Below are 27,548 nucleotides of genomic sequence, written 5' to 3'. Positions count from 1 at the left end.
CTGGAGCGCCGGTGGGTGAGTAAAATAAAAGCGCCACAGCGGGTGGTGCCTTTTTTTGATTGCTCCCCGGGTGAGTAAAAAGGTGCCAAGAAATTGACAAGGCTCAGTGGGGGAGTGGCCGCTGCCCCCCTTCCCCACCCCAGCTACACTACTGCCTGACACCACCAGTCTATTAGCTACCCAAACAATCTCCTGAGGGCTCTTTCAGCTCTTGCTTTGCCTTGCAAGGTTAATGAGAGGTGCAGACCGATCCCTTTTGAAGTCTTCCCCTGTAGAGTCCAGACCCTGTCACTGGACACTCACAGAAATGACCATCTAAGCTGTCCCCAGAGAAATAGTGCATGCACCGGCTTGTTTGATTCCACTGAATGAATATCAGCTCCTATATAACATCACAGCACTGAGGTGTGTTTATAGTGAAAACAATCATAAGTTTATTATCAAAGACTAAAATTTAAGAGAAAGTGAATAAGGACAATGATGGAAACACAAATGATTACATATAAAACAAAAGTATAACATGTTTCTTAGAGCCTAAACTTAACTATATCAGGCTAAAACCTCTGTCTAAAGTACTTTCTCACCTAAAGCAGTTCCCCAGCTTCTTCAGCCAACCTGGCTGGGATCCCCCATTTCTGCAATGAATGCAGAAAGCACTGTCCTTTTTTCTTCCTTAGTGAAGGATAACAAAATGTCTTTCTCCTTCCCCCGCCCCCCATACTCCCGAATTCATTGTGTTGCTCGCAGAGTCAGGATGATCCTCCTGTGGTTCATTCCCTGATGTGCTGGCTTCATGTTGTATGCAAAATGGGGCTTTTGCTGTGTTGGCTTACAATGCGTAATCTACCGAGGGAGATACATCTCTTTGTCTGGCAAAAACCTGTTTGCCTACCCAGCCTGGGACACAGTCTCTAAAACATATTTTCAGTACATACACACACAACTCCTTAAATATCATCTGTAAGTACATCTCACAGTGATTATGAGTATCAATATGACATAAGCTTTTATTAGAAACCTCACTTGACCCTTTATTGGTAAGTGCTGTTAAAGCAAAGTGTTAGGTGTAGTGAGTTTGTCAGGCCTGTCAAGAGTTACTCTAACAGAACAATGTTCCCTTTGTCAGTTGGCATCGAGGGTTTTTAGGGTCACACCAGTGTAGTTAGTTGTTTGCTCATTCATGCATATGTTTTACTGGCATAACTTAGGTGCCTAGAAAAACTTATTCTTTTTAAGCATTTGCATTACTTATCTCATGTACAGACTTAGTAGTGGATGGAAATAGCTAAAAATTCTTAAGGGTTTAAAGGCTTAATTGGAAATTATTATTAAGGTTCAGAAATATTTGGGAAATTCTAAAAATGTGTTAAGTGAAAAATGGGTTAAAGGCCAGGGTTTCAGACTCTAGCCTCCATTTTTGTGGGCATAACTGCCATTGCAAAATTGTGTTGGTGGTTACATGTAGCTACAGAAATGGAAGCCTAGTAAAGACTGACCTGAAAATTTGGCTCTAAAAAAGGACACTAGTTATTAATCATTTTAAGAAGTGCAGATTCTATTCTCCTGCATTTTAAAATCCTGGTTTTTTTTTCTCTGCATTTTGTTTGGTCTTCCCAATTAACCTGGTTCATTTGAATTTTCTGTTTTGCTCAGATACCAAAAGATTAGAGTCAGATGCTCGTCTACAAACTTCCTAACCACTGTCCTTCACTGATGAGATAAAAGGAAGTCGTGGAAAGAGAGGAACTACACCAGGCTTCAGATTTTGGACTATACGGCAAGACTCTGTAAGATACTCAGTGTTTTCTCCATTAGGGCTACAATGGAGACACTGTCCCAGGACTCTCTGCTGGAATGTCAAATTTGTTTCAATTATTACAGCCCCCGACGGAGGCCCAAGTTGCTGGACTGTAAGCATACCTGTTGCTCTGTTTGCCTTCAGCAGATGAGGACAAGCCAGAAGGACCTGAGATGTCCCTGGTGCCGAGGTATCACTAAACTGCCACCGGGATTTTCTGTATCCCAGCTGCCTGATGACCCAGAGGTGATTGCTGTGATTGCAATTCCCCATACTTCAGAGCACACCCCAGTCTTCATCAAACTTCCTAGCAATGGGTGCTACATGTTGCCCTTGCCCATCTCCAAGGAGAGAGCGCTGTTGCCAGGAGACATTGGCTGTCGCCTCCTGCCAGGTAGTCAGCAAAAGTCTGTCACTGTGACAATCCCAACCGAGCAGCAGCCCCTGCAAGGAGGGATCCCGCAGGAAGTCGGAGAGGAGGAGCAAGACAGGAGGGGTGTTGTGAAAAGCTCCACCTGGTCAGGTGTTTGCACTGTGATCTTGGTGGCGTGCGTCTTGGTCTTTCTCCTTGGTATTGTTCTCCACAATATGTCTTGCATTTCCAAGCGTTTCACTGTGATTTCCTGTGGCTGAAAAGGGTCTGCTCCCAGAATACTCCGATGGGATAATTATGGGGTTGGGAAGGTGTTGGTGATGACAGGCTCGAGTGAGATGATGCACTGCAACATTGACCAATTACTACAGAACGCTTGACACTGTACAGTTGTTTTACAGTCTAAAGGCAGTCCTAAAAGGCAAAATGTGAGACCTCTCAGCAGAGTACAGAGAAAATCATGATGAGCATCTGATGGTGACTGCATTGAGGAAGACTGCATGTGTCACCATCCTCATTGATCAAATGGATTGTAACTTCTAATGATTTTTATCATGTTATGAGACTAAAGACATCTACTTAGCTGGTAATACTGTAAAAGTATATGATATGATCACTCTGTCTTTAAATGCAGTAGATTAAAATCAAAATGCTATATGTATAAGTAGAATTAAACATGAGAATCGGTGTAAGACTCAGTAAAGATAGTCCAATGCCAGTCAATACATATTTTTTTTAATGGGAGGTGAAAGGGAACTGTAAAAAAAAATTCATTTAGTTAGTAAGGCTTTTTAAATATTTTAAATTGCACATTAATTAAAATAAGTTAGAAAGTTGCATAATAGTTTTTAAAAGGAAACATTTTACAAATGATTTGTGTTTCATATCTGATGTGTGTTTTGTCATATACTTTCATTTTGTTTCCACCTGTAGTGAAGTGTCCTTTCCAAGTGTTTTGTTAAAGCAAGATCCAAGCAGAGGAGCAATAAAGTGAACAAATAGGGCTACCTAGAAGTGCAGCCAAAGCCCTGTGGTGTAAGCCCATCATGGGGTATGGCTTTGAAGTGTAAACACTGGACATGCTGTTTCACCTCTGGTCTGTCAGACAGGCTTCTCAAGGCTCTGGTCTCCCTGGGGATTAGTGAAGAGATGGGTCATAGAAGTGCTGGACATGTTTCCTGCAATGACTGGATAGCAAATTGATTTTTAGAATATGGGACCAGCCTTGCCTCCATGTTCAATCATAGTTGCAGCTGTGTCATTACTGACAGTAACTCCCTGGATGCCTAGATGACAGAATAGAAATTGAGGTCTCATTGTGCCAAGCATTGTACAAATATCTCATCTCAAAGGGTTCATGCTCTACATAGATAAAACAGACCAATGATGGGAAAGGGACTTGCCCAAGGTCACAGATCAGGTCAGTAGCAGGCCTAGGAACAGAACCCAGGGCTCCTGAGTCCAAGACTAGTGCTTGATCTACTGGACCATGCTGCCTCTCCTAACCCCCTGGAGTCACACTGGTGTAAAACCTGTGTGAGATCATAATCAGGCCCTGTGCCTCCTTTCAGTGATATAAACCTTTCTACTCTTAGGGCCAAGTGTGAAACTTCCAAAAGGAAATGATATATTTTTTACTGCATGTTGACATTACAAAGCTCACGTGACTGCAACTGATTGCTCATAAAGGCCCAGATTAGGCTACTTATGCTAACACCTCACTTAACAAGACAGTTCATCACCTTTTGTGGGACTTCTTGCGGAGTAAGGTATTCAGCATGAGTAAGGGTATCAGAATCTGGCTGAAAGTCTGGATTTGTTTGATTTTTTTTTTAAGAGTCAGAGTGGGACTTGTGGTAGAAAAAAACTATTGGTTTGCCTGATTTGTATTGCTAGTATGAAGAATGAACAATTACATAGGTGTAAGCACAGTGAACAATGACCTCTAATCTATTACTAATATGCTTTCTAATAGTTAATTTGAGATGATTCAACCCTATGTAATAACACTGGAGAACCTTGTTCCAACTGAGTTAGGCACATAAAAGAAGTCAGTGGCGTTGCACCAGTGCAACTGAGGAAAAATTGGTTCTTTATGAACATCATTCTCATTCGAAAATAAAATACAGAGCACATAACTTCCTTAGTGCTAGATTCTCTCTTCTCTCTCTCTCCTCTGCTTTATGTCTGTTCTCTAAAAAATGGCATATATATGCCTGATTGTTAAATTATATATGTAAGGTTACGCATGAAGATAAAGCTCCTGGTGCACTGTGCCTGCTTTTATCTACTGTCATTTGTGAGGGCATAACAAAGAAAATACCCCAGAGGTGACACATTTGTTACCTCCTTTTATCCACTAAGAAAAGCACATGCAGAACCATATGCAATATGCAGAGAACCTGGTTTACAAACGCTTATAAACATTATGCACCTGGACATCAGTGAACGTGGGATGTAATAGAAAGGAATATTTATTCCAAACGCATGCGGTATTAAAATTGTTAATCTGTATCATCGTCTTGTAAGGAAAACTGTATTTACATCCATGTTACATGTTAGCATGTAATGGAGCTGTAGCCTGCTAATATTTCTGCCTTCATAAGACTCCGTGCTAGAATACAGTTAGAGGACATACTGCTCTACTGCCTCGCCCCTTGTAATCATCTACCCTCACAGCACGTGGGGGGGGGGGGGGTGTGGGCGTGAAATTTGCACTCACTGAGCACAAGTGTAAATGGCTAGACAAGATGCAGGACAGTGGAGTAGAAGGCCCTGTGAGTACAGTACTAATAATATTAACATTGGAATGAACATAAAATGCCTAACTGAAGCTCTTGACAAAGCAGGTTCTCTTGATCTTTTCAAATAATGTCTCTCATAAAAGGTGCTGGTTTTCCTTCCCCACACAGAAGAGTGTAGTTGGAAGGATAAACCAGAAATTAGGTTAAAATGCTACACTGCATAACACATTTCATAACAGGCAAACATGGGGTTTAATCTGGTATTAATGATGTAGGCATTATCTGACTAGAACACCATACTGTATTACTTAACACAGTACATTGTTTGGTTAGTGTGAGTTTCTTGTACTATTCAGAGCCTGCTGAAATGCATGGCTGACCTAATTTCTGATTCTGATATTTGCCTGTTTTACAGTTTTTGTGTGAGTGCAATAAATAAAACCTCAAGATTTTTTGTGGGTTAATGCCTATTCAAAAATATAATTTTATGAGGGAAGTTTCTTCTTTGTTTTAGGCAGTGCAACTAGCATTGAAATTTTGCAACCTTCATATCATGTTAGATCACATAGCTTTATACTGATGAGTGTAGAAATGAGTTGTAGTATATTGCAATGTACAGTGTTAGACCATTTCTCAAGTAGGTTAATACTCAGACTTTAAAATGCAGTGTGGTCTATTCCATTTTATAGTCCTCAGTCCAAAACCAGGCATTCAGAAAGGAAACAGCTATCTATGGCTATGACTTAGAAAAATGTGTTAGAGAAATTATTCCCAGGAAAAACATTTAAACTCACATAATATCCCAGTTCTGCACCAATTTCATGCCAAAATGATCAGCTCCTGGGTAGGTTCTTAATCCTTGTATATCAGTGACTCTTTTGATCACTACTCAGTTCTTGAAAAAGGAAGACAAACTTTAATTTTTTTATGGCATAAGTACTAGTTGAGCAAACATTATTTATACTAAATCTTGCCTTAAGTTATTTATGCACCTGAATTTTTGGACAGCCTTTATGAAGGTGTATTATTTGATTGTTTACCGGAGAGTACAGCTTCTTTTATTTTAAAGGTCTCAGCTTCCATTTTTACCTTGTGCTTTGCTGGGCGACAGAAATAGGGTTCACTTTGTGAAAGTTTGTTCAGTGAATTTTACAAATTCAAAATATGCAATTTTGGTATGTGCAATTTTTTTAGAAAATTGTGTATTAAGTAATTGATCATGCTTAGATGATATGGAAAGAAGCATAGTAGTTTTGTAAATAGGGAGCAATCGTGAGTGTAAAGTTTCATCTTTATTAATGAAGGTTGGTATGAATAAAATATTGGCAGGAATAGATGAATACATCAAGTGAATTATGGTTTCTCTAGTCCTTCACCTTAAAATCAACAGCACAGTGAGTAACTCAGTGGAATTAATCTGTATTTACACTAGTGTAACCAAAACTAACATTTGGCTGTGTTTCTCAAGACAAATTTTTTAAGTATGGGCTGTGGCAAGTTTTCAAAAGGGGTGTGTGTGTGTGTGTGTGTGTGTGTGTGTGTTGAGGGGTAGTAGTTTTGTTGTTGTTGTTAAATAGTTGATTTTTGAGTAGAAATTACATCTGATGACCACAGAGCTACAAAGATTTTCTTTTCTGCTTCAAGTGATTTTAAAATTTGTGAGTGAATTTATTCCTTACAAAAGTGAGATATTATTGGCATTAGCCTGAGCATGTATTGTGCAGGCAGGTCTCTGTCATCTCCGTACCTGCAACCCCCTCACCCCAATCATTCCAGTGTTCCTTAATCCAGATCAGCCAACCCCCATCCCTTGCTAGTGTTACAGGCATGAGGCTTTTCTTGAATGGAGATTATGCAAGTAACAAATCCACTGCAAAATAAGCAAACAGGGTGAGGATGAGACCAAACAATTTATTTTCACTGTGACTGATACATGATTTGAATCTACTATAAGCCTACACTTTATCTGGATTTTTTTTGTGTGTGTTAATACCTATTGCACTAAGGTAACATTGTGACCTGTTCATCAGTGATTGGCCAGAACCAAAAATCCCAGATCTAAACACACTTCTGTGAATTCAAGCTGTATTACAACACAATAAGTCATACAGGAGACATCCATATGTCTAGTAAATACATTTAGTGGAATGCTGGCTTCAAAATGTTTCCTCTTGCCAGCTGCCCAGGGTATGTGGTTTTAAATTTGGAGTTTTCTTTCTTTCTGGGGGGAATGCATGATGACAAATGAATCCAAACATCACCCAGGAGGCTATAAGGATTCATATACAGTTAAAGCAAAGACTTTTATGTTTGAGTATTTAGCAGGGCAAGATTCTACTGGAATGCTGGAATGGAATTACAGCTTATGAATGACCTTTCCTTTCCTTTACACTGTCCTTAGGCCTGACAGCTGGGATTGTTCTTCTTTCTTTCTCTCTGTCACGTTAACATTTTGCATGCCAGTATTGACCCAAGTCAAACTACACTGCTTGTTTCACGCTTCTCAAATTGAATGGCGTTGGCTGACATTTCTCAAACTGCCCTTAGCATCTTTAGCAAATGAGCACTTATGTGTTGTCTAAGCAGTTGAAATTTAAAGCCTTATAAATGTCCAGGGAATGCATTTTTACAGCATTCAATTAATGCTTCAGTAAATATCTCTTTATTTTAGATCTAAACGCTAGCTAAGCAGTCTTCTGAACACCAGAAGCAGGGATCAGAGAGGATTCACGCACAAACACATATATATTAATATCACATTGAAGCCAATATGCATACTGGTAAAGTGAGGATTTACATCTGCTCATGGGAACATGAGAGGGAAGAAGGTTTTGAAAGCTGAGGGGAGCGCATGTACACACACAGCGAGGCTCAGAAGATTATCTGTTACCTAGGATTGAGTGGATCATTAGTAACCAAGAATGGACGAATGCTGTTTGGCTATACTGGTGGTGGTGTACACCCTGAGGCAGCTTCTTCATTGTGGAGGAGTCCACACCTCTGCCTCAGTTCCTTGTGATAAGCTGCCTCTTATCCTGTGCCCTGGCTGTTGCCCCCTAAACTGCCCCTCTCCCTAAACACTGGAGTTCCTGGATCCTGTTGGGACTGTCCATCTTGTATCAGTGCTGGAGTAGGTGCTGCATCCTGGCCTGGTGTTCAGGTGAGGAGCCATTGAACTGCTGCTTACCTGGGGACTATACAGAGACTTCTGCCTGACGTGGGATGAGAGGCCCTGAAATGAGCAGGGCTGGAAGGTTGGGTTTTGAGAGTTATTAAGGGTTTGTCAAATGATCAAGAGGAAAGGGTATTTGGGCTTGGATGGTGGCTCATGAAATTAGCGGGGAGCCGTTACTGTCATGAAGATGTCTTAAATTGTACTGATTGGGATGAAGAGTTGTGGAGGAGGGGCAAAATTGAATGGAGGGATGATTAGGCAGTGGCTTGGAACTGGTTATTTGTGATAAGTGGAGACATTTATCAGGCATATTTGAGCTGAATTAGATTAATTATTTCTGATGCCTGGGAGTTAGATGGTTTGTCATATCATAGCTCAAGAGTGGTTTGGCCAGGCAACTTGTAATTTTGGTTAATTCAGATCTTAGACCCCTTTGAGTTTTGAGGCTGATTATTTTGGAAGTTAAGTTTTCTGCCTAATTAAGAAATTTGCAAAGTGCATGGGTTGTGAGAAGTCCTTAAATCCTGGGAATAGCATGAGTTTCAAGCATGCTTCTATTGAAGGACAAATATATGGAAAGTAGATGGTCATGTCCCATTGCAAAAATAAACTTGACTGACAAAATTGGCAAGAAAAGTCCAGAACAGCTCCACAAAGCTCTTTAGACATTCCATGTTAATGTCACTGTCACGCCTGTTTGATTTAAGAAGTTGTTTAGTTGAAGACAAAGGCAGTATTGCTGTACTTCACATTTGTATGTAAGAAAAAATTTAGGGTTATATAAGAGAGCTGGGTTTTTCTGTTTTGTTTTTCAAGTTGATGTAAATAAGGCAATTGAGAAAGTCGAGTAGTTACTTGCCCAAGAGTATTTACCTGCCTATTTTAAGAATTATAAAGAGTATCTTATGTTATTGCATCAGTCTTGAAAATTTCCATCACCTATTCCCAATTGCATGCACTGAATGGTTCTGAATTTCTGTGGTGGGACCCATTAAAGAGGGATTTGAGTCTCGATCACTGTCTGAACTTGTCCAACTTGTCAGGTTGCTTGACTTCAGATTCAAATTTCACTTCTCAGTTCCAAATCTAAGTTGTATGTAGTCCCTAAAGAATTGGAAATTGATTGTCCTATTACTACGAATAACTAGATTCTGTTTATTTCATATCTCTGAGCTCATGGGTCAGTTTTCAGTAACATACAAACGTTGTAGCTAGTCTTTTTACCTCTGTTGATGGAATAAATGTAATAATTTTTTTGGTGAAAGTTTGTGGTTCCACTCCAGAGAAAAATTATATGGAATTTAAGAAAGTGAAGCTGATGGGTCGATGTTGGTTCGCTTTTAAAATCAACTTGTCCCATAGTAGAAAGGCTCTGCTTTCTGCTATGGGAAAGGAATGCCCAGTTCTCAAAGCATCTGAGCCAATCTACCGGCTGAACTGCTTATGTATAGTTTCACATTTAAATAATTTGGTGAATTATAATGCTTCTCAAATTCTAAAATTTGCTTAACAAATATATTTCTTTAAACAGTTGGGCTCTGAGTCAGGAAGACATTCCTATTTGAGAAAGCTCTTATGCATTGAGTTAAATGCACTTAGGCACATGCTTAAATTCAGTACATTAGTACATAGTGCTTTCCTGCATAGGGATGGATTTAAGCATGGGCTCAGGTGCTTCTTGAATCATGCTCAGTCTTTTGAATCATTTTCAAAAGCATACGAAAAGTAGCTTTACCTTGAAGAAACTTTATTTTGCAGCTTAAAAGTAGGATTAACAGGGAGATGCTTTTGTGACTGTAAATCTCATAGTACAAGCTGTTTTCGAGTAGAACTGGTAGGAAATTTTCTAATGGGACATTTTTCTACATTTTTCTACAGGAAAATGCTGATTTGTCAAACCATTTTGCAGGAACCTGTCTTTTGGTTTCCGTCCCGCTTATCTTCTTCATGAGCTGCCACAAAACCAGGACTCTGATAGCCTGGGGACCCCTGGTTTTTAGGCTTCCCCAGCTTCTTGATAGCCTGGGCAACTTAGGGAACCTCACCAATTTCGTTCTGAGTAAGTCCAAATAGAATTTTTATTTATTTATTTTTTTAAACTAAAATCTCAACCTCCCCTGGATTCCATGGAAATCTTGAGTTTTTGTTCTGATGCAGAACAGAATTTTTCAGGGCTTTGGAGCTGTGCTCCGGCTCTGCTCCAGCTCCAGGCAAAAACCTGCAGCTCCACTGCTCCGGAGCTGCTCCACGCTCCAGCTCTGGGCTCCGCTCAAAGCCCATGAATTTTTTTAAATGATTTTTTGGGATTTTTCCATCAAATGGAAATTCTGGGTTCCAACCAGCACTATTTTCAAACATTTGAATATAGAAGCTTGTACTAACATACCTAAAGATTTTTTAATTTCCTCTAAGTTCTGTTCTTAATTGCCCACTATACACATCCTGTAGAGCGCTCAACTCACAAAAAAATCTTAAAGTGACAAAAATAACAAAGCCATGGAGATTTTAATGACTTTTTCCTGCTGAGGTGGGCTAAGGCACTTACCAAACCTATAGGTTGATCTAGCTGAGTCTCTGCTTAATTCGGATAGTTGCTAAACTAGTCAGACACACTGAAACTGCAAGTTTTTTGTTTTTTCCCATCTGGGTTAGACAAGACAAGACAGGCCTGCTGCATATCTGGATTTAGCAGGGAGATAAGGGCTGTAAAATGTGACTACTAGTGAGTGTAATATTGTGGTATACAAATTATTGCAACATTTAATGTCTTTGGTCAGTCATCCAGGCAGGTCAAGTATCTTGTGGAATGCTGCCAAGATTAACAGATAATTCAAAAACAAAACAAAACAACCAGATACTGTCTGTGTTTGTTGCTAGTGATGTTTGATCCATCTGGCTTTTTTTGCTTTGAGTCTTTCTGCTTGTCTATTTCACAACAGAAACAGCACGCACAAAAAATATTCATCCTCATTACATGAATGCAGTCTCCTTTCTCCTGTTCTGACCTGTATTTAAGCCCTGGATTTCTTTTTAAATTTGCCTCACTAATGATAAATTACCCATAAATAAATCAAGTATCAGAGGGGTAGCCGTGTTAGTCTGGATCTGTAAAAGCAGCAAAGAGTCCTGTGGCACCTTATAGACTAACAGATGTTTTGGAGCATGAATACCCACTTCGTCGGATGCATGTAGTGGAAATTTCCAGGGGCAGGTATATATATGCAAGCAAGAAGCAGGCAAGAGATAATGAAGTTAGTTCAATCAGGGAGGATGAGGTCCTCTTCTAGCAGCTGAGGTGTGAAAACCAAGTGTGTCAAATTTGCAGATGAACTTCAGCTCAGGATTAAGCAAAGACTGTGAATGGCTAGCCAACTACAAAACCAATTTCTCCTTCCTTCGTTTTTACACCTCACTGCTAGAAGAGGGCCTCATCCTCCCTGACTGAACTAACCTCGTTATCTCTAGCCTGCTTCTTGCTTGCATATATATACCTGCCCCTGGAAATTTCCAATACATGCATCCGACGAAGTGGGTATTCACCCACGAAAGCTCATGCTCCAAAACATCTGTTAGTCTATAAGGTGCCACAGGACTCTTTGCTGCTTTTCCATAAATAAGTGCCACACCTTTATGCTGCAGCATTCTGAATGATGATAAAGCTAAACAGTGGAAGCAGTGTACAACAGAACAAGGAACCTCGCCAACACTTAAAAAGTTGTATCTTTTTTTATCAGTCTATTTCCATCATCAGTCCCATCATCTATTTTAAATGAATAAATTGCAGTATTTCACCCTTAAAATTACCCTGATTTTTCTAAAAACAAATGAAAAGAAAACAAGATATTTTCATGTTTGATTTTTCAAAAATAAGATAGTATAGGAACTGTAATTTGAAAATGAACTGAATTTTTTTAAAGCTAATGCCTCAGTGGTGAAGGTGTTGTAATTAATTTAATTTTTTGGGGGGGGAAACAAATAGAAATTCATGATTTGGATTTTCAGTCCCGACTAGCTTCAGATGTATGTGTGTGCTTCTGTTTGCAATACATCATAAATACTGTAACAGCTGGAAACTGAGACACAAAATCTTAATAAAATCTCACATGTTGCGAATTAAGTTTAAAATGCTTATTGAAAGGTAGGAAAGTTTTTATGGCACAGGACAACTTAACTTTTATTGACTTCGAGCCTTTGTAGTGATCTATGTGGTGTTAGTCCTGAGTCTTACCTGTGTCTCAGCAATCAGGCCTTTTGCTTCATTAAGCCATTTGATGGGCTCAGCTAATGAGAATCTACATGCTATGTAATATATGTAAAGGTAGCTATAATTTTATAAATCTGCAATGAGTAGTCATCTATCAGTAAAGATCAGCCAGGTTTAAATTGGTTAAATCTTTGCTTTAGTTTAGTGACCTGGATTTTGCCTGAGGAAAAGACATTTTATATAAATGACTTTATACTTGGACACTCAGGAAAGTGAACTAAGCTAACTGAATTAAGGCCATTTAAATTCCAAATGAGCGTGTCCACACAGTGGTTTAATGCAATTTATCCAATCCATTTTAAATTCACACTCAGAGTTAATTCGGATTAATTTTCCTGAGTGTCCCTGTGTAGATAAGCCTTAATTCACTTTTACAGGATTTGGCCCAATTGGACCAAGCAGGATTTAGCCCACTGTTATACTAATATGCTGAAATGAAGTATGAACTTGTCTTACTACAATTTTTGCTCCTCTCTAGAATCAATCAATCTGTAAGGACATACTATAGGTTTTATCATAGCTGGAACAGTCAAATACATCTGTGATAACATCCTTGCAGTCTTATGCTTTGTTGCCTAGTGGTTACCATAAAAATTATTCCATGGAAGTAGTTAAGAGAAATCTGAGAACCTTGCCATAAGCTTCCTCTTCTAGGTTTTCAAGTAGTTAGACCTATTCCTTATACCTCTATATTCCAAGAAATGAGGGACCACTTTCCTGTATACCAGTGACTCTCAAACTTTTGTACTGGTGACCCCTTTCACATAGCAAGCCTCTGAGTGTGATACCCCCTTATAGATTAAAAACACTTTTTATATATTTAACACCATTATAAATGCTGGAGGCAAAGCGGGGTTTGGGGTGGAGGCTGACAGCTCACAACCCCCATGTAATAACCTCACAGCCCCCTGAGGGGTCTCGACCCCCTGTCTGAGAACCCCTGCTTTATACATCTTCATGCAGTATGGAAAAAGTAGCCCAGAAATAGGCTGAATACCTGTCAAATGCTGCTGCTTTTGCTGAGCAGTCTTAGGTTATTGTGCCGCTTATATAATGTTTTGCTGTGGCTTCTAACACCCCCTCCTTTTTTTTCTTGGTTTAAATTATTTTCTTCCTTAATGTCCAACAAGAAAAAGAGATACAAAAAAGAGTAAAGCTGTTCTTAATTCAGGTCACGTTTGCACCATCTGCTCTATGGCTATTTAAATGTTGTCACAGGAAAGCAGTGGTTGCCCCTGTTTTTCATCTAAATGAGTGCAAGCAGGGTTCCTGTTGCAGAAACTAAACCTGACTATGCAGAGGGTGCCTGTGTGCTCTGTGTGCATGTGTGTTAAGCCCTGGAAGTAAAGTGATGAGATCTGCAGATGTGGAGCACTTGCTGGAAAACTCAAAGGGAGCAGCTGTGGAATCCAGTCAGGTGACCCTTCTACATATAAGAGCTGACATTTCCAAGGGACAATCAAAACAGAAACCAGTAGTCTACCATGATGTATGGGAAGTACATTGAAAAGAGTAATGATGGAGTCAGTGCACACAGACATGTTCTCTAGGGAAGTCAATTGTCAGCATTCCAATATTAGTCCAGATTACTTGCAATTGATTTCAGATCAGATTGCTTCAGCTACTCTGTTTCTAATAGCTCCAGCCTCCAGGAGTGTTTCAAGCAAACTGTAAACTAAACAGTTTCAGAAATCCAGTAGTCCTGACTGGACTTCCTTTGCATTTTGAACTAACCTTATTAGCAAAGGTTGCTATATTGGCAAATTCCACAGGAAGGAGTGACGATACTTGTCTTGATCAGTACAGACAAGTTTCAGGAGCTGTTAACAAAACACAACAATCCAGCATCATCATGACAGCTGAAGCACCTCTCAGTGCCAGTACAAAGACTTATAAGTCTTTAGACTAGCAGTGATATATAATAATACTCTCTCTCTCTCTCTCTCTCTCTGTGGTGTGTATAGACATGTTTTTGTAAAGACAAGTGTGCTTGGTTTCAATTAAAATCAAAGTGAGAAGTCCCACACAGTTATATTTTGCAAGTCCTTATTTCTTATCCCTACCCCTTCCAATACATTTTCAAACCACTTTCAGTCTTGTTAATTGGTCCATGAGATGTTGTGAAGGTTGATTTTAGCCTGGAGGCACCCAAGGTATTGCCATGGCTCTTCTATAGCTGCAGCACCGGCTTCTCCTTGTATTATGCTAAGTAGGTGTGTTCCCTTGCCCTTTTCAACTCTCCCTTCCCACCTCCCCCTGCAGGTTAATAATAATCTACTCAAATGGTAGGTTGATATTGCTCACTAGTTGTTAACTAAAGTCCTTGACATTGTTCATTTGCAATAATGTGTAGAATTTATCTCAGAAACTTTATCCAAAGGGCTAATAGCACTTTGGATATGAGCTGTAAGGCTGTCTTGTCAAAATTCTGCCAAATATTGGCTTTGCAAAGGGGATATCAAGCTGCTGTTTATAAATCTGAATGTCTTAAAAACCATTCTTTCCTTACTCTTCCTGTCCTAGATGGTGTCTAGAAAGTCCATGAGTTTTTGGTTTTCCCCCACTGGCTCCAATTTTAATATACAGTATTTTTGTATGTTGACCTCTGGTGTCTTGTCCTTTGTATATGTGGAAATGTTGAGAACTGCTCCGACACATTTGTTATGATTAAAGTTCTTTAAAATGATTTTGAATAGACTTGTGTATGTTTGTGTGTTTTTTAAAAAAAAAAATAATAAAAGAAGAAATTGGCCAGGATTCTCACTCATCAGTTCCAGTGAGAATTTTAATAGCTGGGGAGTAATAAAAGAAAAATGTGATCCTCAGCCAAGTTTTATGTCCGTGGAGGTGACTTTTAAGTGGACCATCAGCTAGGCCAAAGAAAGCCTTCTTTATGCATTAGTAAAAGAAAGATATGGAAGTCTCTCTTCAACAAAATGCAATTCTAGTTCCTTTGCCTTTCATGGGTAACCTCCATGTGACTTCTAAGTCCTACCTCATCTATGTTTGATTCAGGTGCAAATCCCAGCACTCCCGACCACCTAGAAGGAATCTCTTCATATTACACATTCACTCACTATACATTTTTGAAATTAGTGGACCAGTTCCTCAGTTGGTGTAAATGGGTGTAACTCCAGTGACTTCAGGGCAGGTCTGCCAATATACAACAGCCAAGGAGCTGGCCCAGCATGGTTGCAAATTCTGGTAAACACTAAAGTTTAAAAAAAAAAAGTGACCTTCCCCCCCACTACAGTCAAGCTAAGGAAAAACACAACCTCCATGCTTCCTCACATTATTTTTAATATATCTCTGCTGAAAAGAAATTTCTCTGACAGGAGACTCAGGGCCTGTCACCACTGTGACATTTGACCTAGACACACACTGCTTCATTCTGAACTCGCTTACATTGGCATAAATCAGAAAAAGTTCCACTGCAGTGAATGGAATTACTCTGGTGTAAATCTAGCATAGCTGAGATTTGCTTTGGGCTCACGGATGTGATATACTGTATTAATGTGGAGAAGCCTTTTATTCTCCATCATGCCAAAATTCATATTTTGAATTGTGCTGGCACTGTACAAATGCATAGTGTGAGACAATCATTTCCCCCAGAAGTTACAATCTAAATAGACAAAGGGTTGGAAGAGAAACAGATGCATACAGAGGTGAAATGACTTGCCTACCATCACCCATCAGGTCACTGTCAGAGATGGGAACAGAATCCAGGTGTTCTGGTTCTCACTGCAAGGGCCTGCCCACTAGACCACATGCTGTCTCTCTCAGTCAAATTGTTGAATTGAATTGAATTGAATTAAATAAGGTATAGCACTATATGCAATCAAATGAAAAGAGAATCAAGGTCCTGTCAAATAAAATGCAACAAATATAGATAAATGGGTGGCCAGTGAAAACAATCAACTAGGTAAGAAAACTAAATGGGTCTTTGTCACAGGGCTGAAATTTCTCAGTTGTCCGAGTGTAAATCAGGAGTAACTTCACTGAAGGAAGTGGAGTTATTGCAGTGTGCTGGATTGGTGTGAAATTGCGGTGGAGCTCGGTTGTAAAAAGTATGTCATTTCATATGCAGCACTTTACCTATGTAGGTTCCACTTGAACATGACTAAGGGATGGATTTTCAAAGGTATCTGGGCTCCTAAGGATGCAAATAAACACCTAGTGGGATTCACAAAAAACACCTAAACAGGTTAGGTGCTTTTGTAAATCCCATTAGGCTGATATTTGTACCTTTACATGCCTAAATGCCTTTGTAAATCTGGCCCAAAGTGCACAGCTGTCAATTAACTGGTTCACGAAAAACTGAGTGAATGTCTTTTGAAAAGCACTTGTTGGTGTTTGCAGTGTCATCACATCCAGAATGAAAACACTGGCGTCTGGATTCCAATATTCTTACTTGTGATGAGTTGTGCCTTGCCACATGAGTCAACCCATTGATTTGGGATAGTAAGTACTAGTCAGCATGAGCAAGGGCCTCAAAACCAGGTCCTAAGTGAGTAGCAAGGGCAGAGGTGTCAGAGCTGCTGAGCACCAGCTTCTCCCACAGACTTCAGCTGGAGTTGTGGAGTTGGAAACACTTCTGAAAGTCAGGCCCCGAAGTGAATTGCCAGTGAGTTAAGTGGTCCAGCCAATCACTGTTTTCATCATGAGTAAATTCGTCACTGATAGCTTTTCAAAAGTTTCTCTTCGTACTGATTGGAAGGAGTGATTTACTCCCAGCTGTCTACTGTATTATCTACTGAATGCTTAAGCATTACCCAGATGGGTGAATTGCTCTGTGTATTAATAACTGAGTACGCTTCCTCATGCTGCCCATTGTTCCTCTCGCTTCCTATGCTGGATGAAGATGATTTTTTTTATATGTCCTTAGAGAACTGTCTGCTTCTCATTTCACTTGTTTCTGTTTTGCTGTTTGTTACTGATGTTGGGGAGATTTGTCCAGGCTCCTTTGAATGTTGATACTTGCAAATTGTCTTTGCGGTAGATGCATTAGGATTGCAATGTTTTGTTGATGATATTTTAGGCTCAGCAGTCACCATTTTAATCTTTGTTCCTGTGAGATATTCTCTATGGTGCCAGAAGGGGAGCAGGGGGATGGACACTGCACAGTTCAGCTGTGTAGCTGAAAACAGGCTGGGATGATTGCAAGAGAGAACATAGAATAGATTATTTGTTTTAGTGTTGATATTATTCAAATGAAATCCCTGGACTGGTTTTAGATGTCATGCATTATTGCTTACATGATAATGATCAGAGGTTATTAGTTTTAGATTCTGTGGTTGCTTCTTTCCCTCTCCTGCTACATGTTGGTGCTGTCGTGCAATTGTGAGCATGCTAATTTATGTGTCCTGTGACGGTGTGTGTGGATGGGGTATTGATTACAAACCCGAATGGACCAAATTAATCATTGGTGTAACTTCCTTGTGAGTAAAATGGTATTATTCCATTTCCAAGCATGACTATTCCCAAATATATCTGCCATACTTGGCACTGCTAGTGGATGTCCTGCTTACATGCAATACATTAACACTTTGAACTGCTTTGCTATCTTTTTCCTGGAGTTGAGGATATCAAAACTTTCAACAGACATGGATGAATTCAAGCCTTACAATACCCTTATGAGATAAATAATACTATATAACCATTTTGCAGCTTGGGAACCTGCAAAAGATAATGTTTAGTTAAATTTTCCAAGGTTATACTGTATCTCCATGGTAGATCTGGGAGGACCAGAAGCCCATATATACATGAAATGAACCCCCCCAAATCCCAACTCTTCATTCCACTGGAGTGCATGGTCTTTCCTTAATCTGAAGGTTAGAAGTAAATCCAGAAACACTGTGATTTAGAATGTGTTTGCGGGAATAAAAATCATAGGTGATTTTATTCTTTACTACAAGTATTTGTTTTACACAAACAGGTCCCATGATACCCTTCAGCAAAGTAGTGTGTCCTGACTAATTAATTGATTGCAGGTGCAGGCTAGATCATTAATTGCAACAATATATCACTTTTAACTGGTTGTAGTCACTTCTACCAATAGGAGCAGAGCAACTGGCAGATTGCTGTGTAGCCCATAAGCATACTGTGGTGAATAAATCATTTGAGGCCCAATTCTGCGACCCTCATTCATACCAAGCAGGCTTCTGTACAAGGAGATCTATTAAAACCAGTGAAACTAATTACAGAGTAAACCACAACTTGGCACAAACAAGTGTGACTGAACTGGGCCATTTGTTAGTGGATTAATACATGATGCCAAGCTCTTATATAAAATTAAGCATTTTATACCATGAATACCCTGAGATTATGGTTTCCAAATAATTGCCCATTTCTTTTGTCTGTTTTTTGTGTGTTTGTATTCAAATATTGATTAAAAAGGAAATTTAAACAGGGAGGGATAAGGTCTGAGTAACATAGTATAATAAAAGCAGACTGGATGGAGTTCAACACTTAAGTCATAAAGCAGTAGTTAAGCCATTATTGTCTTCAGTGAGGCTAGAAGTATTAACGTATCAAGGCAAAAAAGCAAATTTGTAATGGCTTAGTTTGGTATTACCTTTCCAGGAGGAACTAGAACAAGAAAAACATGTTATGAAGAAAACACAGCTCTTGAAGCCAAGCCACCCTGGGGACAATTTAAAGAGACCTGCTGAAATTTTAAAAATTGGACCAGATCCTCAGCTGATGTAAATCAGTGTAGCTCTTAAAAAAAGTCACAAATTTACACAATATTCTCTACCCGTGTTACAAACATATTCAACTATCAGTTCCTTAGTTGGGGGACACCACTGTGGTAGCACACTGAAACTTTCTCGGATTAAAGCATTCCCTTCATTGATGGAGTCCTTTGACAGCATGGCCTGGGGTAGCAGCTCGCTATTCTTCTGCCTCAGTGTCGCCCCTCAGTCTTCATTCAACTCTCTGTCAGTACTGAATCCTGGCTCCTCTTGACTAATGCCACCTTGAGCCTAGTCCTATCTCCTAACTCCTCCACCAGTATTGCTTTGGCTCCCTAAAGCTCACCCTTTCCTTTAACTTCCCTCCCCAGTGGCCACTTTAACTTCAACGCCCACCGTTGGTCACACCAATCTACTCTCTCCACAACATCCTCCACCCTAGATAGGACGTTTGCCTTCTGTGCTCATCTGATCCTTCACTGAATTTCCTATAGCAGTTTATCCAAACGTCTCTCGCCCTACTGGTTCCAATTTGTACCTCTGCTCAGATAATTCCAGGATCATGCAGCTCTTCCTGATTTCATTGCTTCTCTTCAGCCTGGGTCAGCTGTGGATTAATCTGACCCCCACCTTGACAGGATGTTCTCATTTGCTCTTTCCTCCAAAGCTGGGAAATGGCATCTCTGGAGGGAATGCAAACACATGTGATCCAAGGACATCTTGAAAGCCAACAGGCAGAGTGCAACATGGACACAGGGTTTCCCTGGGTTCACCAAAAGAATGTCATGTAAAGGCTCTAATGAAAGCCTCTGTCACATAATTATTGTGAGATATTTGTGTGGAAAATACATGAAGAGTTATGCATAGGTACTAAAAAATATGTTCTCTAGGTCTGTGAGAAAAAACAGCTCATCAAAAGACAATCCACATACTCCTGGCAGGCATATGGACTCTGGCTGGTCATATACAGATTGAGAATTTTATAGTTCACAATAGTCACCCACTCAAAAGTGTGAATTGAATGCTAATGAAGGCTTGTGAAATCTTCAAAGAGAGGAAATTAACAGGCAGAGGTAAACAGCAGGAATTATCCTGTTTAGGAATAAGGCAATGAACTTTTGGAACTGTATCTGGGCTCCAGCTGATCCCCTTGGTATTCCTTCAGTCCATGAAGACAAGCAGACAGCAGGCTTGATCTTATGAGAAGGGGTTTCACCAGGCTTGGTGGAAAACACTGAATAGAAATTTGGGTGAAAGAAACTTTTTTAAAGGAGGAGGAGAACTTGCCAGTTAAGTTCAGGCTTTAGAATGAGTATTATGTTGTTGTTTTATATGAAACCATTTGTCCCCATCTCTCTCACTGGTTCTTATTTGAATCTCAGTTCTTTCTTTAATAAGTTTCCTTTTAGTTTTATAATTGAACTCAATGCTGTGCACATTACAGGAGCAGTGGTCTAAGGTACATGGTTTCTTTTGGAACAGAGGATCTCTGCTAGTATCCAGTGATTAGGGGCTGAATACCACAGAGGGATGCTTTGGAAGGACTTTGGGACTAGGGTGCATCTGTTATCAATTTGCAAGGCAAAGACACAACTGGTATAGCCCAGAGGATAGAGTAAGAGTGACTCTAAGTTAAGGAGCTAATACCCAGCTAGTACAGACAAGACTTCCTTGTGCTCAACACAGGTGGAAACAAGGCGACTCTCACCCCTGGGTGCCCTGAGAAGCATCACAACATGGTAACGCATTTTGTCTGTTAAGTGAAGTAATTAAAAATATGTAGTGTCCCCCCCTCCAGCTAACTTGCTCTGATTTCTGGGATGTGACCTCTTAATGAGATTTATTCTCTTTAAAATGTAGCACAGGCAAAAGAAAGAAAAATACCTAAATCTTAGATCTGTTGCAGGAATTATCTTAAAATACCATCTTTAAACATGCTAAGGATTTGCTTTTAAATGAAGACTCTGTGAAGACTTGGCCACTGGAGGATGCATGGGTGAATTCTGAATGAACTGCTTAAAAGCTGGTTAAAATATTGCCAAGCATTATTCAATATTGTAAAGCGTTTTGGGATATGGATTGTATACAAGAAGCTGCAAAATCAAACTCTATATTAATGGACTGAACTGTGGATCACATCACCTGTGAGCATATTTTAATTATTGGTGATTACACAGGTAAATAAAAGTAAAAACCATCAGGCAAACACAAATTTGATTATTCTCTTTTGTAATGGAGGTATCAGCCTTAATGGACTGTTCTTTTCTTATGATTGTACACTTTTAGTCTGACAGCAAGGAAGAGAGAGAGGCATTATGTCAGACATTAGAGAAGTCTGTTATTAACAGTTACAGCCTAGAGTTTATCCAAATAACGTTACTGCTTATTAAAAGAAAGACTATTGCCACGTGTTCCTTTGCATTCACCAGCAATCTATGTTCAAACTGATAATACTTATGGCAAACTGAATGCATGTTGCAAAATTCATTGTAACATTCTCTGGGAAACTTCACTGGCAAAGAATGTGCGTTCATGAGGATACAAAAATTTCATACATTCGCAAAAAATCTTTCATCTAAAATATTAAGGTTTATGCTTCTATCATGTAGTATTTTTGAACACCATGATTTTTTTTCAGATGCACTTGCGATTACTTGCTCAATAATTTCTAGTCTAGAGATTGTTTACAAGTAGTTAGTTGTATGTATTTGATGTTTGACACCCAAACTGTGATTAGCTTTGATTGGCATATATAGTTGGTCACAGAATGTTTCTTTCCCCCTGGTTAGATGAACACTAGGGTTCTGGTTTTGAATACAGATACTGTACAAAATTAACTTGCCATCCACAAATATACTCTTAACATGTGCTGGTTCTGCAAATATTCCCATGATTAAACTTGTGTGCTAGAATATTCAAGGAAAGCAAACCCAAGCAAGCATTGTAGCAATGAACTCATTTACAAATATAACGGAATGTCTGTCTGTGGGAATTTGTCAGCAGTATTCATCCACTGCAAGCTGGGTGCATGTGTAAACTCTTGTCCATAGACAGGCCTCTCCTTGATTAATGTAATCTTCTATTTTGCTGCAGTGCATCTTGGCTGTTTCCTCTCCGGCTTTTTCAAAATCTTGCTGCTGTTGAAGAAACTTTCCTCTCCCACTTCTCTGATCATGTCACGCCCTGTTTGAATCCCTCTGGAGGCTTCTTACATCAACAATGAAAAAAGCTCCTCCTCCTCATCCATAATGCACCATGTGACCTTTCCTTGTGGTGACTGTTGCCCTCTCATGCAGCTGCCTGGGAGAAGAAAAGTGAAATTTCTGAGCTCTCCTGCTCAGGCATTATTTCAGCATCAGTGCAAAATGGCCCTAGCATGGACAGAAAGGCACCTATAAATCTGCCTCCCCACTCTTTGCCAGCATGGGGAGGGGATAGTCACCTGAAAGAGCTGCTGCAGGAACATGCTGCAGTGTTCATTTCTAGGAAAAAGCCTGGGCCCAGAGCCCAGGGAGCAGTTGGGAATATGGAAAGAGGGCTGCTATAAGCAAGATGTCAGGTTGTCAGAAAATGCCACTATGCCATAATGCTTATTTTGTCTCATTTCAAGCTCTCATGGCTTCTCCCAACACAGACCAGAACTTGTTGGGAATCTTGGCTGGGACTCTGTCACAGGCAAGCATTGGAACTTCATTCCTTTCGTAATTTGGCATAGACCTGTTGTCAAAGGTGTTGTCAGATGCTACCAATGTGGTGCTCTGCTCTCTCCAATGTAGGTATCACTCGGCTGCTTGCATGTGTTCCCTCCTGTGCTGCCCCAGCTCTGCAGATAGCTGACACAGCAGACCCAAAGAGAACCCCCAATGACCACAGAGTCTAGTAAGGTACGAAGGCACTTCAGCCAGGTTTATTGCCGTATTGGACACAATAATAGTTCCCTGTAGGTTTCTTAGCCTAACTCAGGGTATACTACGAATATGTGCCCCTGGTCAATGGACTCGGCTCAGTCAGTGGCGGGACTTTCCACTGGCCTCTCGGCCGGACAAAGACACCACCCCAGGGATACATTTTTATACACAGGTACAAACAAGTTACACATCACTCCTGACGTATTGAGGTGCAACCCTTCTACTTAGCAAGGTACAACCCCTCTACGTAGCAAGGTGCCGCCTCTCACCTTGTACATGTTGGTTAGAACAAAACAACTCTATCCATCATATTACCCTTTTGGCCCTGTCATTGGGATGGGTCAGCCTGTTCCTTGTTATCTGTGTGGAATGTGCAAGTATGTGAATGTTCTGATCTCTAGTTTTCAGTACCTTTTAGGTACGTATCTTCTTGCAGCATCAGCCCTTTCCTTGCCAGCTTCTGTGAGCAGGGCCTGCCTCTGGCTCACAGCTTAACTTTGCTTTATGTTAGCAAAGTCTTGACCATTACTTTAGTTCAGGCTTTAGGCCTCATACCAGGCCTCTGATACCAAGGTTTATATCTTAGGGCCTCCTCTTACTACAAGACCTAGTCATGCTAACACCCCACTCAGGAAACTCGAGGCTCTGATAAACCTCTCCCACCCTAGACTCAGAAATCAGCAGTGAAATATGTTCACCTCCAGATATAAGAACCATTCATATTACACTGCTCTGCAGATCAGAGTGATTGTAAAAATAAACTGCATTTGCAAAAACAAACAAACCCCTCGAGCTTTTAGAAGCAGAGAAGTTGCTGCCTGGAAACTAACCTCCTACTCAGGGGATGCTAGAGGTCCCTCCCATCTCTGAACCAGTGGACAGTTACCCTCCTGTCAGCTTTTCACCTACCTGCCTTTGTTGTACTGACTTTTAGTCTTTCAGCCATATTATCTGTCAGTCTTCTGCACTGACAGCTTTATGGGATTTGGCCATGTTGTGTATTTGGTTGTCATAGTTTTTGATCCTATGGCAACTGAGTTAGATTATTAGGGGATAGCCCAGCCAGCTTCGGCCGGTTAGGTGAGCTCTGTGTCTGTAAATAAATGGCAGTTTTGTTAGCTGTCTGCTGTCTGGCCTCAAGTGATTTCTTCCTAAACCGGCTGCCCCCAAGGATATAACAAGTGGCGACGATAGATGGGATTCCGGTGCTGCTCCAATAACAGAAGGAAGTAGAAATCAAGGTAAAGAACAAACAAACAAAAAAACTGCTTGTTTGCACTGACTGTGAAAGTGAAACTAAAAATCATGGCTACTCTGACCGGGCCACTGGAACCTTTTGATGAGAACATAGTGCAGTGGCATGTGTATACTGAGCGTTTTGAGCTTTTTGTTATTGCAAATGACATTACAGAAGCGAAGAAGGTACCAATATTCTTAAGTGTTGTAGGGGCTAAAACCTACTCCCTGCTACGCAGCTTACTACACCCTGTTAAGCCTGAGACTAAATCTTACAGTGACATTGTGGAAATCCTGGGTTCCCATTTTTCCCCCAAACCACAGGTAATTGCTGAAAGCTATCGGTTCCACAAAAGAGACCAAAAAGAAGATGAAACAGTTGTACAATTTGTAGCCATTTTAAAAAAGCTAGCAGAACACTGTGAATTTAAGGAGAAGTTAAATGATGCCCTGAGTGACAGGTTAGTGTGTGGCCTGTACAGTGTAGCTACACGGAAGCGCCTACTGACAGAGGCTCAGTTTACATTACAGAAGGCTGTTGATATTGCTGTATCTATGGAACTGGCTACAAGGGAGGCGCAATACATCGGTGCATCTCCTAGGGTGCAAAAAGTGTCACAAGAACCTACCCACAAAACTGTGCAGAGTCAGGAATGTTACCGCTGTGATAAGCCAGGTCACCAGGCATCAGAATGCTGGTGTAAGGACTTGGTGTGTCGACACTGTGTCAAAAAGGGACACATTGAGTGTGTCTGTAAACAAAAGAAAAAGAGGCCTGTGGTCTGGCCAACAAAAAGAGGAACACTGCATACCCTAGAGCAGACCCAGGATGATCAAGGTGACACCTCATCACAAGAGGAAGTGCCACTGCATGTTTTGTCTTTGGCAGTGGGCTCACATGAATACTGGGTAACCCCGTTGTTGGATGGCAAACCTATACGCATGGAACTGGACACCGGTGCAGCCGTCTCGCTGGTCTCCGAGACTGTGTATAAAGAAAAGTGACAACATCTTCTGCTTAAGGCAACAAAAACTGTACGGGAGAAGCTGTGCCCATGTTGGGCACTATTGATGTTAAGGTGGAGCTCAATGGACAGGCTGCTAAATTGCCACTGTTTGTGGTGAAAGGTAATTATCCAGCCTTAATGGGTAGGTTCTGGCTTGGGAAGATTCAGCTGAACTGGGCAGAAGTGCACCGGATCACTAAAGAAGAAACCAGTCTAACCCCTATACTAAGGAAACATGCTGCTGTTTTTGGAGAGGATCTGGGAAGTATGAAGGGAATCACTGTGACATTGAACTTTAAACCTGACAGTCCACCAAAATATCTGAAAGCCCGAACTGTGCCATATGCCATCAGGCCAAAAGTTGAAGCAGACCTGGAGCGCCTGGTCACCAATGGAGTCCTAATACCAGTTACCCATAGCCCATGGGCCACTCCTATCGTTCCAATAGTGAAGAAAGATGGCTGTCTCCGGATTTGCGGTGATTTTGAAGTCACTGTCAACCCAGTGTTGTGTGCAGAGCAATACCCACTTCCCCGCATCGATGACCTCTTAGCAGGCCTGGCTGGGGGACAAAAGTTCAGTAAGATTGATCTGAGTCAAGCATATTTACAGATGCACGTCAATGAAAAGTCCCAAGAGCTGTTGACTATTGTGACTCATAAGGGGCTTTATCGATACTGTTGCCTACCCTTCGGAATAACGTCTGCTCCCACCCTGTTCCAGAGGGCTATGGACCAGATCTTGTGTGGCTTGTCAGGAGTTCAGTGCTATCTGGATGATATCCTGGTCACTGGAAGAAATGAAGAGGATCACTTAAAGAATTTAGAGGCTACCCTACAAAGACTGGAAGAGTATGGCCTATGAGTTCGCAAAGACAAGTGTGAATACTTCCAACCCTCTGTTGAATATTTGGGACACATCATTGATGCTGTGGGTCTTCATAAGGCCCCTGCAAAAGTTAAGGCTATAGTGGAGGTTCCCCCACCTCGAAATGTAAGCCAGCTGCGCTCGTTTCTAGGACTACTGAACTATTATGGAAAGTTCATCTCACAGTTAGCCACACTGCTAAAACCACTTCACGAGCTCCTTGGGCAGAATAAGGCCTGGAAGTGGACCGAAGCCTGTGATGTTGCATTTAACAAAGCTAAGGATGCATTGCTAAATTCTGAAGTTCTAACGCACTTTGATCCATCCTTACCCCTACAATTGGCCTGCGATGCCTCCCCTTATGGAGTGGGAGCAGTCGTGTCACACATTATGCCTTCGCGAGAAGAGAGACCTATTGTTTTTGCTTCAAGCACTCTAAGCAAAGCAGAAACTAACTACACCCAAATCGAACGTGAGGCATTAGGAATTGTTTTTGGAATTCGGAAGTTTCATCAGTACCTGTTTGGGTGGAAGTTTACTATTCTCACAGACCATCAACCTCTGACGTCAATTTTTGGACCTACACAGGCATTCCCCCATTAGCTGCTAGTCGTATGCAATGTTGGGCATTGTTACTTCCAGCACACACATATGAAATCAAATATAGGAAATCCACTCTGCACGGCAATGCAGATGGCCTTTCAAGGTTGCCTTTGCCAGTCAAACATCAAGATAGTGCCCAAAAGGAAATCTTTTACTTTGAACAGGTAGAGAATACACCCATCACTGCTACTCAGATAAAGAAGGCAACTCGCATTGACTCAGTATTGTCCAAGTTATGGATCTGGTGATGCATGGAAAATTTCAACAAACCTCTCCGGTCTTATCCGACCTTGTTACCTACATGTCCAGGAGGATGGAGTTATCGGTCCAATCTGGTTGGTTGTTGTGGGGGAGACGTGTCATTTTTCCACCACCACTGAGATCACAGATGTTAGAACAGCTACATTCCGGTCACTGTGGAATAGTGCGCATGAAGGAAATTGCACTAGCTATTTTTGGTGGCCTGGATTGGACAGTGCTATTGAAGAGAAGGCAAAAGCTTGTATGTCATGTCAGGGTGTGAGGAATGCACCCCGGTGGGCACCCCTACACCCATAAGACTGGCCTGAAAATCAGTGGCAACGTATTCACATTGACTTCGCTGGCCCCCTTGAAGGAAGCATGTTCTTGGTGGCAGTAGATGCCCATTCTAAATGGCCAGAAGTCTCTATAATGCAGTCCACTACTGCAGAGAGTACTATCCAAAAACTATGGGGACTCTTTAGTCATTTTGGTCTGCCAGAACAACTTGTGAGCGACAACGGACCGCAGTTTGTCTCTCAGGAGTTTCAAAATTTTATGAAGGCAAATGAGATACACCACATCACTTCAGCACTATATCATCCATCCACCAATGGATTAGCTGAAAGATTTGTGCA

The 27,548-nt window shown here is 40.8% G+C and overlaps 1 protein-coding gene across 8 annotated transcripts in view; it reads left to right on the top strand.

Moving 5' to 3' along the window:
- Positions 1 to 27,548, top strand: part of RNF152 (ring finger protein 152) — a 110,848-nt gene that overhangs the window by 57,581 nt on the left and 25,719 nt on the right. For 6 of the 8 annotated variants that reach the window (XM_050940324.1, XM_050940320.1, XM_050940322.1 and 3 more), the window contains one exon: positions 1,654 to 4,877. The exons of 1 other annotated variant lie outside the window; for it this stretch is intronic. In XM_050940324.1, coding sequence (XP_050796281.1) covers positions 1,823 to 2,431 — 609 coding nt within the window. In that variant the 5' untranslated portion in view covers positions 1,654 to 1,822 and the 3' untranslated portion in view covers positions 2,432 to 4,877. Of the gene's footprint in view, positions 1 to 1,653; positions 4,878 to 27,548 lie in introns of those variants that run through there. One more of the 8 variants, XR_007772575.1, reaches the window with a different exon arrangement.

This window comes from Gopherus flavomarginatus, chromosome 2 (genome assembly GCF_025201925.1).
Source record: "Gopherus flavomarginatus isolate rGopFla2 chromosome 2, rGopFla2.mat.asm, whole genome shotgun sequence".
In the NCBI taxonomy this organism is placed as follows: Eukaryota; Metazoa; Chordata; order Testudines; family Testudinidae; genus Gopherus; species Gopherus flavomarginatus.
This window is presented reverse-complemented; position numbering and strand designations above follow the sequence as displayed.